At 37.9% G+C, this 16,359-nt stretch overlaps 1 protein-coding gene across 3 annotated transcripts in view; it reads left to right on the top strand.

Annotated features, from left to right (window-relative positions):
- AJM1 (apical junction component 1 homolog) overlaps nucleotides 1-16,359 on the top strand; it is a 125,306-nt gene that overhangs the window by 92,813 nt on the left and 16,134 nt on the right. For 2 of the 3 annotated variants that reach the window (XM_033960267.1, XM_033960268.1), the window contains exon 2: nucleotides 12,265-16,170. In XM_033960267.1, coding sequence (XP_033816158.1) covers nucleotides 12,323-15,631 — 3,309 coding nt within the window. In that variant the 5' untranslated portion in view covers nucleotides 12,265-12,322 and the 3' untranslated portion in view covers nucleotides 15,632-16,170. Of the gene's footprint in view, nucleotides 1-12,264; nucleotides 16,171-16,359 lie in introns of those variants that run through there. The other variant, XM_033960270.1, reaches the window with a different exon arrangement.

The raw sequence follows: 16,359 nt of genomic DNA, 5'->3' as shown, positions 1-16,359 counted from the left end.
TTCACCATATCATGTATAAGGATTTTTTTTTCCAGTGTTCACAAGGTCTTCATCGCTATTCTCAAGCTTTTCTTTATTTAACACCATTTCAGCAATTTCACCATCACTGAAGGAATGCACAACAGATGCATCTTTGTCAATAATCAGCACTTCATTAATATCAGCTGACTCTAATTTATTAACATTTTCAGATGATAGATTTCTGGCATAAGCAATGGCATCAGCATTTCATCACTGACTTGAAAAAACTCTACAAATACTGTCGATGGCCAAAGTCTGTACTGTAAGTCGCCTTGAACCTTTGTAGGCATAGTGCAATGCATAGATCCCAGATTAGATTAGATTAGATTTATGCCAAGCATTTTGTAATGTTGATCTAGTTACATCTTTCCAGGCATTGGCAAGTGCATAAATGGCATTATTAAGACTGAACATCTTGAGAAAGTTTTGAATTCTTATGACTTTGTTAATTGCATCAAGCATGCAATTTAGAAAAGTTTATATACTTGGTCTTCATAGGACGTAAAATTCCTTGGTCACGAGAATGTAGTAAGGATGTTGCATTGGGTGGGAGGTAAATGGTAGAAATATTATTTTTCACAAGAAGTTCTTGAGGTGGATGTGCAGAGCAGTTGTCTAGAACCAGTAAAACTTCACAATTCTCTTCCAGTTCAGCTTCTCTACAATGATCTCTTGCTGCTGGCACAAAGTAGTTTGGAACCAAACACTAAAGGTTCCTTTTACAAAGCCGCGGTAGAAGTTTCTACCGTGGGCCAGTGAAGTAAATACTCTGATGCTCATAGGAATTCTACGAGTGTCGTAGTATTTATCTCACTGGCCCGCTGTAGAAACCTCTATCATGGCTTTCAAAAAGTCAACGTAAATGATTCTGATTACCCATGCTTTCTTGTTAGCATAATAGTCCAGTTAGATAACATACATCCCTTCAAACATCATGGATGTTACATAGATTACATAGAGTATGACGGCAGAAAAGGGTCAACGGCCCAACAAGTCTGCCCACTCAAAGAACCCTCTCCTTAAAAGAACCCTCCCCCTAAGCATTTCCCCAGAGTGAACCCACATGTTTATCCCATCGTCTCTTGAAGTCGAGCACATTGCTGGCTTCGACTACCTGACGTGGAAGACCATTCCAACGATCAACCACCCTTTCGGTGAAGAAGTACTTCCGGATATTGCCATGAAGTCTCCCACCCTTGAGTTTGAGTGGATGCCCTCTTGTTGCTGTGGGACCTGTAAGGAAAAAGATATCTTCTTCCACCTCAGCACGGCCTGTAAGATATTTGAACGTCTCTATCATGTCTCCCCTCTCTCTGCGTTCCTCGAGAGAATATAATTGCAGCCTGCTTAGACGTTCTTCATATAGGAGATCCTTGAGTCCTGAGACCATCTTAGTGGCCATTCACTGACCATATTCTATTCTCTTCACATCCTTTTGATAATGTGGCCTCCAAAACTGAACACAGTACTCCAGATGAGGTCTCACCATGGACCTGTACAATGGCATAACTTCAGGCTTTCGACTGACAAAACTTCTTTGGATGCAACCCAGCATTTGTCTAGCCTTGGTTGAAGCTTTCTCTACTTGATTGGTAGTCTTCATATCATCACTAATGATTACACCCAGGTCCCATTCTGCGACAGTTCTTGGTAAGGTTTCACCATTCAGGGTGTATGTTCTGCAGGGGTTACCGCTACCAAGGTGCATAATCTTACACTTTTTGGCATTAAAGCTCAGATGCCAAGTATTTGACCATTTTTCCAGTAAAAGTAGGTCCTGCCTCATAGTGTCGGGCACGGTTGTGCTGTCCACTACATTGCATAGCTTCGAGTCAATGGCAAAAAAAGCAATTTTACCTCAAAGTCCTTGGGGCAGGTCTCGTACAAAGATATTAAATAGCATTGGACTCCACTGGTCACTTCCGACGTTTCTGAGGGAGTACCTTTTACCACCACTCTCTGAAGTCTACCACTGAGCCAGTCTTTAACTCATGCAGACAATGTTTCTCCCATTGTATTCATTTTGTTCAATAACTTACGGTGTGGGACACTATCAAAGGATTTACTGAAGTCCAAATACACTATATCCAGGGACTCTCCCCTATCTAGTTGTTTCGTTACCCAGTCAAAGAAGCTTATCAGATTGGATTGACAAGACCTTCCCTTCGTAAATCCATGCTGGTGGGGATCCCTCAGCCTCTCGTCATCCAGAATCCTATCCAATCTGTTTTTAATCGTCTCCATAAGCTTACACACTATTGATGTGAGACCCATAGGTCTGTAATTTTCAGCCTCTGACCTACATCCCTTTATGTGGAGCGGAATGACGTTAGCAGTTTTCCAGTCCAAGGAGACTTTTCCCTTGTTTAGGGAAAGATTGAAAAGCGCAGCTAACGGCTCTGCCAGAACATCTCTCAATTCCCGAAGTACTCTGGGGTGTAGGTTTTCCGGTCCCATGGCTTTGTTCACTTTTAGCCTCAATAGCTCCTGGTAGACGCTGCTCGCGGTAAATTTAATATCCCGGAACGGGTCCTCAGAGCACTCCCTTGTCTGCAGCTGTGGTCCAGATCCTGGCGCCTCACAGGTAAAGACCGAGCAGAAGTAGCCATTGAGTAGTTCGGCTTTATCTGAGTCCGAGTCTACATAGTTACCGTCAGGTTTCTTGAGGCGCACAGTCCTGTCTGTGTTCTTTTTTCCGTCACTAATATACCTGAAAAATGATTGATCCCCTTTTTTTAACATGCCTAGCTATTTTTTCTTCCATCCTGAGTTTGGTATCCCTGACTGCTGTTTTAACAGTTCTAGATTTCACCAGATAGGCTTTAGTTTCCGGTCATTGTGATTGTAGGATATAAATGCTCTTTTCTTCTGCTTTACTAGTTCCGAGATCTCTGCAGAGAACCACTGGGGTCTATTATTTCTCCGTCTTTTACTCACGGTTTGTATGTAGAGTTTGGTTGCGTCCTGCAGGGTAGATTTCAGAGCCGACCACAGTACCTCCACATTGTCTGTCGTGTCCTGGTTTTGCAGCATCTCATAGACAAAATCTCCCATGCTCTGGAAGTTAGCTCCCTTAAAGTTAAGGACCTTTGTCAATGTATTTGACCTAGTGACTCCCTTCCTGAGGTGAAACCACACCATGTTGTGGTCACTGGAGGCCAAAGCATCTCCTATTGAAACCTCTGTGACACTGTCTCCATTGGTGAGTAATAGGTCCAGAATCGCCTGATCCCTGGTGGGCTCCAATACCATCTGTTTGAGGCATGGTCCCTGTATGGAGGCTAGTAACCTTCTGCTGCCGCTGGTCGTAGCGGTAAGTTTGTTCCAATCTACATCAGGCATGTTGATAATAATAATAACAGTTTATATACTGCAGTACCGTGAAGTTCTATGCGGTTTACAAAAGATTAAACAAAGGTACAAATTGATTGAACTTAAAAGGGGTGGAAGAAAGTGATTAATAGATCAAGAAAACCATTATTGAGGAGAAAGAGATGTAAGGGTCAGTTGTCTAGATACTTCAGGAACAGATATATTTTTCGACGCTTCCTGAATTCCTCATAAGTAGTGGGCGAAAGCAATTGTTCTAGATCTTTACCCCATAATGCTGCTTGATGTGAGAGGTGTTCATGGTGTTTTTTCAGTTTACAACCTCTAACTGGGGGGGAAACAAAGTTCGAGTGTGAGCTTCTCTTGTGTCTGTTGGCTGAGAAGAAGAAAAGATCAGTTATGTATACTGTTAATGGCTAAAGTATTAGCACTTAGATTGGCAAAAGCTCTTCCTTTCATTATAGATGTACATCAAACAGGATTTATTGCTAAAAGACATTCATCAAATAATACTAGACTAGCATTCCACTCATTAAATTTAGCAAAAAATATAAATGATCCAGCTTTTCTAGTATCTTTAGATGCAGAAAAAGCTTTTGATAGAGTGGAATGGAATTTTATGTATCAAGCTTTACAATGGTTTGGTATAGGCTCCGGTTTTATTAAAATGATCCAGACATTGTATAGCTCTCCTGGTGCAAGATTATATATTAATAATAATTTATCAACTAGATTTAATTTGCATAGGGGAGTTAGACAAGGATGCCCTTTGTCTCCATTACTTTTTGATATTGTCCTAGAACCTTTATTAATCGCAATAAATAAGACTAAGGAGATAAAGGGAATCACGTTTTCCAACTGGGAATTTAAACTTTCTGCATATGCAGATGATATTTTATTATATTTAAGAGAACCGGATACTACTATTCCATGTATACTTAATTTATTAGAGAAATTCGGCACTTTTTCTGGATATAAAATTAATTGGAGCAAATCTGAAGTCCTCCCAATTAATGTTCATTGTACGAAAGGACTATTTGACCCTTATTCATTTATTTGGAAAGAAGATGGAATAAAATACTTAGGAATTATGATCAAAAATACAATTGAAGACACAGTCAAAGAGAATGAAAAACTTTTATTGAAAAAAATAACAGAAATGTGTGAGCAATGGAATCCATTACATCTTTCTTGGTGGGGAAGAATTCAAACAATTAAAATGATGGTATTGCCTGTAGTTTGTTATCAAATGAGTATGATACCAATATTTTTTCAGGGGTCATTTTATAAAAAACTTAACAATATTCTTACAAAATTTGTTTGGTTTGGGAAAAGACCAAGAATCGCTTTAGCATCATTACAAAGACCAATTGTGGAAGGGGGGGTAAATTTTCCAAATTTTTATAGGTATCATCAAGCCTATATTTTAAGACAGGGTATGTATTGGATCCTCCCAGATCTCATGGAAAATGTACCAGATTGGCTGTATTTAGAATGGCAACTCCTGTTCCCTTTATATCCAGAACATCTAATTACCATAACAATGCCTAGGAGATATAAAGATAACAGAATCTTTTTAGATACATGGAAAACATTGAGATACATAAGTAACCTATCACCAGAACCAATAGCTAAATCTCTAAATCAATCAATATGGGTAAACTCCAGGATCAGAATTGGCGGATTTAAAATCGTCTGGAAACAATGGATAAATGCAGGAATAAGAACATTGAATGATGTCATATCAGAAGGTTCCTTGCTTAGTTTTTCACAATTGCAAAATAAATTTGGACTAAATAAAACACAATATTTTAAATGGATGCAATTGAAGCAAGCCATTCAGGTAGGGTTCCCTGAATGGAAAGATCTTAATACCCAATATAGTTTGCAAGTTTTATGTTTCCAGGCGGATTTCTTGGGACACCAAGCCGCAAAATGGTATAAATTAATATATGGATTTCTAAATAAAAAAAAGAAAACTGGACTTAGGGATATTTGGAGCATTGAGATTGGACAGACAATTTCTGCATCTCAATGGCCAAGATTCTGATCCTGGAGATTAAGATTAAGATTCCAGATTCCACCCCTCAACTTCCGGTACATGATAGTTAAATTCAACCACTTTGCGGCGCACGCCGCAAAGGAGCGCGCTTAAGGAGCAGGTTCTGCTCCTTAATGCGCTCCTTTGTGCGATACTGCAGTGCAGATTATGGCTTAAACATTTTAAAGGAAATAATAAATTACAAATAAGCAATAAAATATTGAAAACTAGCATCTTCTTTTCTTTTACAATCATTTTAATCATTTTCTCTTGGCTTTTTTCTTTAGAAGCAATGAAGTCGACTCATTGTGCTTCTAATTTCGAATTGAGAACAATGGAGGAACCAATTTCTTCTATTCCAGTTTTTTGGGGTCGTAGACCGATTAAATATGATTCTAAATTAGACCATCTACAAAATAATAATTCTAATCTAAAATTAATCTCTACTGAAGGAACTCTTCCTAATAATTTAAAAGTTTCTCAAACGTTCAGATATAAAACTTTAAACATTGGATTAATTAATACTCGCTCAATTAAAACTAAATATCACCTTATTAAAGATCTTATTTTGTATCATTCCTTAGATATACTATTTTTAACTGAAACTTGGCTATCAGAGGGTGAAGAAGCATATCTCTCATATGCTTGTCCTAATTATTTTTCTTTTGTATTTAACCATCGTTCTGTTAAAAGAGGAGGAGGACTGGCAGTAATATTTAGGGACTCATTAGTGACAAAGGTTGATAACACTACAGGGTATGCTTCAATTGAATATCTCCATCTTACCATACATTCAAAACCCAAAATAGATGTCTTACTAATTTATCTACCTCCTCCAGTCAATTCAGAAAATATCGTTCTTCTACAATCTTTACTTTTTGAATTTGGTAGTTCATCTTTAAATCCACTAATTTTGGGGGATTTCAATATTCATTTCGAGGATCATCAGAATAACTTCTCCAATACCATCCTTTCTTATATCAATCAATTAGATTTATGTTCATTAATAAACCAGGCAACTCACCAAGCAGGTCATACTATAGACTCGGTATTAGTTCCTCTCTCAGAAAAGAATAATTTTACATTGAATCACTGCCTTCCAGTTCCATGGTCAGATCACTATCTGATCTCTCTAACATATAATATCCATAGCATTGACCATAGAATTAAACGCCAAACAATCAGTTATAGAGATTTCAAGGATCTTTCATCCGAATCTCTACAAGCCGCATGGGATCTTGACCTCTCCGAATCCTCCTCTAGCGCAATAGATGATCTAAACAATAAATGGAACATGGCTATTCAAACTACATTAGATAATTTGATTCCGATTCAAACTAAAACCATCTCTGCCCGTAAAGTTTGTAATCCTTGGTTCTCTGCAGAACTTTTACTTCTCAAAAGACAATTGAGAACCCTTGAACGAAGATGGAGGAATAATAAAACTCAAACTAATCTTACATCTTTTAAAGAACATTCAGAATTCTATAAAGCGAAAATAAATCAAACAAAAATGAAATATTATTCTGAGAAAATATTTAAAGCTAAAAACCCTTCTATTTTATATTCTATTCTCAATAATATCACACCAAACAATAAAAAACAATTTGAATCAAATAGTAAAATTCCTACTGCCCAAGAACTCTCTGACTATTTTAATGAAAAAATTTCAAACATAAGGAAAACCTTTAATAACGCTAATATTCAAATTGAATTAGATCAGATAGACCAAGATGTATTATTTTCAAAATGTTCAAAATTTAAAATACCGAGCCTTAAGGAGATTGAAATTACTCTTCAAACTCTGAATATCAAAAGCTCAAAAGCAGATCCAATACCACCATTTCTTCTTAAAAAATACTTTGACATCTTTGGACCTTGGATTCATGTATTAGTAACAGAAAGTTTAAAACAACAAACAGTTCCACTAGATTGGAAAAAATCCTTTATTCGACCTATTCTTAAAGATAAAAATGCTAATCATGATGATTTGTCTAATTTTAGACCAATATCCAACATTCCATTTTTAGCAAAGTTAACAGAAAAAATCGTCTTTAAGCAAATTTCAGAGTTTGTTGAGCAAACAAATGTGTTACATCCTAATCAAACCGGTTTTAGACAACACCATAGTACAGAACATTCACTAATTGGTATGACAACTTCAATTCAATATTTCTTGGATCATCATCAATCGGTGCTTTTAACATCTCTTGATCTCTCAGCAGCGTTTGATACGATTGATCACCAATTACTCCTTGCTAGACTTCAATCTATTGGGGTTACAGATGATGTTCTAGCATGGTTTACATCGTACTTCAGTAATCGCACATCTACAGTAATCTTTAATGATTCTTCTTCTTCAATTTCACAAATATCATATGGGGTTCCTCAAGGATCAATTCTTTCACCTTTACTTTTTAATATATTCTTGGCACCTCTTCTGACATTATGTCAATCTATAGGATTTCATGTTTTTGCCTATGCTGATGATATTCAATTATTGTACCCCCTAAATAATAACAACATAAATGAAATTTTGACAATTAATGAGAAACTGGAGCAAATTCATCATTGGCTGGACAAAAACAGGTTGGCTCTCAATATCAAAAAAACAAACATCATGCTGTTTCCTTGGAAGGAAAACTTTTCTTTAGTTACTCCTATTATGATTCAAAATATTCCTCTTCAATTAGTCAAAAATACTAAAATTCTAGGAGTAATTTTTGATAATAAACTCAATTATCATGATCACATTAGTAGTATTGTTAAAACCACCTTCTATAGATTGCGGAAAATTCGATCCATTTCTAAATTCCTCTGTCCTAGAGCACTTAATATTCTTATTCACTCTCTGGTGATGTCTAAAATCGATTACTGCAACTCATTATTTACAGGAATTACGTTACAAGAAATTAAACGTTTACAAATTATTCAAAATGCTTCCATTAAATTAATAACAAATTCTAAAAAATTCGATCATGTGACACCACTCCTTAAAAAGGCTCATTGGCTTCCAGTCATACACAGAATTACACACAAATTATGTACTATTATCTTTAAAACATTAGAAAATAAGACTCCAGCATTTTTATTCAGACTACTTATCCCATATTCTGTTAAAAGAACTTTAAGATCTAGTGAACGGAACCTTTTATCAATTCCTACGTTAAAAGTAATTAGCACAAGAAGACAATTTATCTTTTCATGTACAGCTCCCCAGGTCTGGAATGCGCTTCCTATGTTTTTACGGGAGGAGAAAGTGTTTGGGAAATTTAAAAGTGAATTAAAAACTTTTTTGTTCAAAGACGCATTTGCAAATTAATTAAATTTTATTACACAGTGTTACTCTAGTTAATTATTTTTTACCCATTTTTTAATCTCCTTATGTGTTTTCCCTGTAAGTTCTTTCTTTACTTTAAAAAAATGTATTTCTCTCCCTCTTACCCTTTGTTTACGTTATAATTGAAATTGTATGTAATGTTGTTGTTTCCTTACATGTATGTTTTATTGTACATCGCTTAGAAATCTGATTAAGCGATTTAACAAGCAACCTAATAAACTTGAAACTTGAAACTTGAAATTGCTTTTAATATTGACAGGAGTTGCCATGCAGCAAATCACACAAAATTGGAAGGATTATACCAAGCTAAATTATACATTCTGGTGGAACTCGGTGTGTCACATTTACAAAATGGAGAAAATATTGGCATTACAACAAGGAAATATAAAAAATTTTAAGAAAATATGGGATCCATTGACAAAATATTCTAAAGATCAGATATCTTAACACATTGATAATAATAATATAGGGTTAGGGAGGGAAATATAGAAATTAATATGAGAAAAAATGAAAAAACAAATAACAGGGGAAAGGGATTCAATATATATGATATGATATTGTACATACAACTATAATTATTATAAATTAAATATTATGCTATTCATTTATTGTAAGAATGAAAATTTTATAAATAAAAATTTAAAAAAAAAAAAGAAAAGATCAGTTATGTATTTAGGGGCTAGTCCATATAGTACTTTAAAGCAGAGGCAGGCAAACTTAAACTTTGCACGTGCTTCCATCGGTAGCCAATGCAACTGCCGGTAGTAGGATGTCACGTGATCAAATTTCTTTAGCCTTAAGATTAGTCTGACCGCTGCATTTTGCATTAATTGTAAACGTCACATATTCTTTTGGGAAATTGCTAAATAGGCAATGTTACAATAGTCAAGTTGACTTAGTACGAGGGATTGAACCAGGGTTCTGAATGCTGACGTATCGAAATACGATTTAATGGATCTAAGTTTCCAGAGAGTGAAAAAACCCTTTCTGATTAAGGAGTCCACCTGGTCTTTCATGGTTAGGCATTGATCCAGAGTTACACCTAGTATCTTCATGGTGGACTGAATAGGGTAACTAAGTTCATTGATGCATAGTGGTGTTTTGGTGTCAAACGGATATGGTGAAGCAATGAAGAATTTTGTTTTTTCTGAATTAAGTTTGAGCTTGAAGTCTGTCATCCATTGCTCCATCACGTTTATAGCTTCTGAAGCTTTGGGAATAGTTTCCGAGATAGAGTCAGCAAATGGGATGATAATCGTAAAGTCATCTGCGTAACTGAATAATTTTATCCCCAGCTGGGTTAATTGCACGCCCAGTGAGGACATGTAGACATTGAAAAGCAATGGGGATAGCGGTGACCCTTGCGGCACACCAGATGGATTGCTCCAGGTATCGGAGAGATCATAATTGAAAAGTACTTGATAGGTACAGGATATAAGGAAGCCACGAAACCAGTTCAACACCTCATCCCTGATACCAATAGCGTCTAGACATTGTAGCATTTTCCCATGGTCTACCAGATCAAAGGCGAGCTCATATCGAATTGCATGACCAGGACATTGAGGCCCTTGCTAAACAATAGGCGCAGATTGTCTAAAATAGCCGCAATTACTGTCTCCGGACTGAATAAAGGTCTGAAACCGGATTGAGTTTCATGTAGGCGAGAGAACTGATTAAGATATTCCATCAATTGGGTGTGTACCAATCCCTCCATGATTTTTACAATAAATGGAATGGATGCTACTGGTCTGTAATTGGTTACTAGGGTTGAAGATTCTTTACTATTTTTTTAGGATTGGGGTTATTATTATGTGACCGTTATTAGTGAGGAACTTCCCATTTTTTAGGTTATGGGCTAAGTATTGCAGCAACGATAGTTTAAATTCTAAAGGCGCTGCTTTCATAATTTCTGGGGGTCATGAGTCCAGAACGCAATAAGATTTAAAGTCCCCCAACAGCACAATGTCTCCACGCAGAGTGATGGCCTTGATGTCTTCGATTAATTCTTTGTCTATGTTGACTTGTTGTTTTGGAGGTCTGTACACAACACCAAGATACAGGCATTTGTCATTGCCCCTGGCAAGGTTCACCCAGAGGGATTCCCCCGTATATTTGACATCTATTATCCTGGTAACTTTGATATCCTCTCTGATGTATAGTGCTACCCCTCCTCCGGTTTTGCCTTCTCTGTTTCGGCAGAGCAAGTTATATCTTGGTATAGCCATATCCCATCCATGGGACTCCAAGAACCAGGCTTTTTCCAATCCCTGCCAACTTTAATTTGTGTGTGCCTGTAAGAACAGTTACCCTGTCCTTTGTGTCCTTAAAACTAGATAGTACTCACTTATCAGCTGTTATCAGTGTTTTTCTAGGAACACAGTGTAAGTAGATAGCTGTTTCATCAGCATTGTAAATTTGTTCGGGACCAAGTTTTCCATCAGATATCCTCTTAGCAAATTCAACAATGTAACTTTCAGATGCCTCATAATCAGCTCAAATTTTGAGATATTTAACATCATGGCACTTCTTACATTTTTGCTCTCAACCTTCTGAATATTCATACTCGCCATCAATGTTCAGTTCTTGATGGTATTTTTTGGCTTGCTTCATTACCATCAAACCAGTCAATGGCATTCATTCATGCCTTTGAACTCACTCAATCAGCAGACGATCTAAATCTTCTTTTTTTGCCCTACACAATGTTTTTCTGGTTTTCATTAATTTCTGGTCATCTCTCACTGTAAAAGTTCAACAACTTATTTTCTGTTTCTTTAAGTCATATATGGTTGCTGTTCCCATACCATTGTCTTCAGTCAGTTTCCATCATGTTTCTATGTTGTACAATCACATCTTCATCAAGCTTCTTTAATATCTCAACTTTCTGTGCTAATGAGAGAGAGAAACACTTCCTTTTCTGCTTCTCACTGCCACACTGAGTGGAATCTATATCTCTCTTTGCCATTTTCCAATCCTCTGACTTTTTCTGCTTTTCACTGCTACCCTGGAATCTTCAGCTCTTCACTTTCCAGACCTCTGACCTGAATTGTACAGAGATCAGGAGAAATGCATGCACCTGCATTAGTTTTAATGTATGTCACATTGGAGAAATTAACTACTTTTGGTTTGCATCAAATTTTGGTTTTCAGAGCTTTTCAGTTTTTTAAATTTTGTACCAGTACTTTGAACAATACTGTCAAGTTGTTTGGAGTATCAGAGAAAGATCCCCTTGGTTGACTGCATTATTGGCATCTCAGAGGGATCATCCATTTTCTGTGTGGCCCAGTCCACTTCAAATAGATGGTTAATAATTCTAATCTATCATTAAAATGAGTTGATGACCCTCCTCTGGACCCTCCTCTGGAAAATTATCATGATTTTTTATGATTCTTTGTCCATACTGTGCTGCTATTTGGTCATTTTTACCTTATATTATGCCTGAACAAGTACTGGTAGATAATGCATCCTTATATTATTACCTTATATCGTCTCTAATTCTAGTCATTTAAGCATATTCTTTGTCCTTTCTTTTTAGGGTTATTTTCCACTAAGATGATCTGAAAAGAGGGTGGAGACAGAAGAGCTACTTTAAAATGACACGAACAGACCCACCTGATATTCTAGTATCTACAATATATCAAGACATTAAAGTCAATTTGCCGACGCCTGAAGATTCTGACATACAATGTGACATCTCCATGTCCAGCTTTCTGGAACACAAGCCGCGGCAATTTAACAAAAGACACTGTAGAAGCTTTGACTTTCTTGAGTCGTTGGACGACGAGCCAGCCCCTGATCTAGCAATGGAAAAATCTCAAAGAGGCACAGAGAGGCACCCAAGGACTCCCGAGGCTTTTACAAGTTCAGGAAAAAAAGCCTCACCTAGATCATCAGCTCCAGACATTTATAATTCCAAGTCCTATTCTCATGAGGTGGAGTCCACAAAGCAACCAATTAAAGCAGAACAAAAGAGAAGAACACGGTCCAAGAGTGCATCAAGAGTAAAATCTACCTTTACTCCAGTTTCAATTCAGATGGCATCTTCTCCTCCTCCAGTTAGAAGAGGTCGTGAGATTTTTCGTGTCCCCAGAGAATGTAAAAAAATAGAGGAATCTCCAAGAAAGGAGAGTGGTTATGCGCCAATGAAGGCCTTAATGAATGAAGTCCATCCTATCAAGCTTCAGCCACAACGGAGCAACACCAGCCGGATTGCACCCTTATATGTTAACAGTAATTGTTATGAGGAGAATCAAAGTATCAAGCCCACCCAAAACCCACATGTACGATGCCGTTTGGATATCAAACCAGATGAAATGGTTCTTCAACATGCATCTCATAACTTGAAAGTATATCAGAATTGGACAGATGTACCTTTTTGGCAGAGGCAAGCAGTCACTCCCAGGGGTCTAAGTGTGCCAAACAGCAGGCAGATTTCAATGTCACGCACTCCCACACCAAGTGACTCCTACAGTGGGGAACACAGGATAATGCATTTCCAGCATACACCACCCTCTGAATTCTATGGTATGGATGCTAGAAGTACCCTTTACCAAAATGCTCCTCGTTCAAGGGAATTAAGAGAATATGTTGATAGAGAGTTAGGGACTTTCTGTAGCCCACATGTACCCACTAATTTTTTTTATACTGAAGAACCAGGTGGATTTTCTGGCCCTAGTATTCCATTGAAAAATGTTGGCTATGATGGATATCCCCATCCATTTCGAGGGCACAATGTCTCCTCAGAAGTCTTTTATACAGATGATGCAACCAAAGGTAATATTCAGAACATTCCACCAAGGCCTTTTTATATGGAAGACTGTAGACCATACCCCATTCAAGAAGCTCCATCAAGGATCTTCTATGAAGAAGATCCTCGGTTTTATCCACCCAGAAGCATCCCTACCAAAGTCCTTTATAGAGAAGACCCCAGGGCATACCAACCTCAGGCTCTTCCCTCCAGATTCTTCTTTACTGAGGATTTTGGGAAGTATCCTGAAAGAGAAGCCATTTCCAGAACATATCCCCAGGCAAGGAATTCTCAGCCCTTACACTTTAATGATTGGTATTTTCAAAATCACAGCTCTCTACCAAGTCAGACCCAACAGATGTCCCAATTCACACCTCCACAATCTGGGAGGGAGGCTATGCTTTCTTCCTGGCATACCAGCTATAGCATAAATCAACAAAGGCTAGGGACAAATACTAAGAATTACTCCAGATCTTGGGATAATATCCTTAGTCCAGGTGTCCATAAGGAAGACCCAATTTTCCGAGGACGCAGCTATGAAAATCTACTTTTCCGGGAAAAACGTGCCTTATCTCCTGATGACAGACGCCAACCTGTAGTGGTGAATCTCTCCTGCTCTCCCAAACGCTATGCAGCTCTATCCCTCTCTGAGAATTCTATCATTGAAAAGATGCATTCAGATGGAGGTGGGAAATATTCAATGGGAAGGTCCTGGTTTGTCACTCCAGAAATTACCATAACAGATAATGATATAAAAGCCAATGGCTATGGCAGAACTGAGAAACGGTCAGCTAGCTGGGACGTTTTGAACTCTGATCGTATAGCTCGCGTTGCAAGAGGTTCATCATCATACTACCCGGATCCCACCAAAGAGACTGTTCAGAGTAGTGCCTCACGTCAACGAAGTCTGGAACAGCTGGATGAGCTAATTGCTGATCTGGTGATAGATTATAAACCTCCATCTAGCAGGCGGACTAGTGAAGCAGACACATTATCAGACCAGTTAAAGAAATTAATCAATGATGATATTGTGGGGTCAGTGAAAAGACCAGAGTTGCAGAGACAGCTAACTTCTGTGGTGCAACCTAAACCAATGAAACAGCAGCCAGAAGCCAGTATTTTGCACTCAGATTTATTCAAACAGCCCAATAAGCAATATCAAGAGATTTCCAATAGCAGCATATACAAGCCACTGGAAGAATGTTCTCCTGACCTCAGTGCAGACGAAGATGATGTGATGATGTGCTCCAATGCCAAATGTGGGCGGACAGAGACAATGTTCAATGCTTGCCTTTATTTTAAGTCCTGTCACAGCTGTTATACTTATTATTGCTCCCGAAACTGTAGGAGAGAGGATTGGGATATCCACAAGGAGAACTGCATTTATGGACGCATTGGGAGTATTTGCAGGCACATTCTCAAGTTTTGCCGGGAAAATGTGGAAGTCCACAAAGCCTTCTCCCGAATTGCCAAGGTTGGCTATCTCTCCAGGGGACGAGGAGTGCTTTTCCTGGGTTTTCCAAATCCAGGATCAGCAGAGAACTTCCTACAGTTTGGATTAGAGAGCCTGCTCATGTCTCCTACCTACCTTTCCCTTAGGGAGCTGGAAGGGTATTCAGACAACCTTGGAGATTACGCAAAGGAGCTTCAAGAAGCTGGCCATCAATATGACCCTGATGAATGTTTTATCTTGAATGTAACCATGGCTGTTGGACAAACAGTACCTGGGAAACTGTCCACAAAAACCCAAATTCCAACAGTCCGGAAATATGCCAAGATAACTTTAGCTTCCTTCAGCCCTGGTAAGAAAATCTTGAAGAAGGTGAATGACATGGAGACTTTGATCCTTACTCCACCACCTGGGACAGCAAATATTGACAATGAAGGGGAAGAAGGGAGGAAAGCTAGGGAGGTTTGCTTTATCAACATCCAAAGGGAACTGAGGATAAGAGGTGTGTTCTTGCGTCACGAATTCCCCAAGATCTATGAACAGCTCTGTGAGTTTGTAGAGAGCAACAAGAGATTCATCCCAACTACAATTTATCCTATAGATAAGAGGACTGGTAAACAGTTCATGTGTATGATTATGGCTGCTTCAGAGCCAAGGACTCTGGACTGGGTTGCCAGTCCCAACCTTCTGGATGATATCATATGACCAAATGCACTGTCAGTGCTATTCCTTCACTTTTATGTATGATTATCTATTTATTATTCTTTGTAAATATGTGTTTTATTATTGATGCACTATATCTTTAATTGGTGGGTATATTATTTATAATTCTTGAGTAATGGCATTATGGGAAGTGTAAACTGGAAACTTGAGAGAAGAGGTTGGTAAGAGGATAGCAAGCTGAAAAGAAAGTTTAACAATAAAACAAGTCAGCAAAAAGAACACACAATTAGCTTTAAGAGCTGGAAAGTAAGGTGCTTTAATAGGGGTCACTCAACATGGCCCGTGTTTCAGCAAAATGCCTGCATCAGTGGTCTAAAAATTAAAAAAAAACATTATTATGTGAATGTTATTCTTTTATGGGTTTGGTTTTTAGGCCCATAACACAGACTTTTGCTGAAATATGAGCCATAACACAGGTTTTTGCTGAAATATGAGCCGTGTAGGGTCAACCCTATTAAAGCACCTTATTTTCCAGCTCTTAAGGCAAATTGTGTGTTCTTTTTGTTGTATGTCTTGTGGCATTACACATTTGGTATCCCTTTATCTGTTTGGACTTTATTAATAAAACAATACCAGCATTAAGGAAAAAACAAAAACATGAGTTGTCAGGCAAGCATGGGGTATCATACACTAAATTTCAGACCCTTTGAACTGGCTGAGAATATTGCTCTATAGTAGAAGTGAGCAGGCAAGAACATCTATAGGTGTCC

This window comes from Geotrypetes seraphini, chromosome 10 (genome assembly GCF_902459505.1).
Source record: "Geotrypetes seraphini chromosome 10, aGeoSer1.1, whole genome shotgun sequence".
In the NCBI taxonomy this organism is placed as follows: Eukaryota; Metazoa; Chordata; class Amphibia; order Gymnophiona; family Dermophiidae; genus Geotrypetes; species Geotrypetes seraphini.
This window is presented reverse-complemented; position numbering and strand designations above follow the sequence as displayed.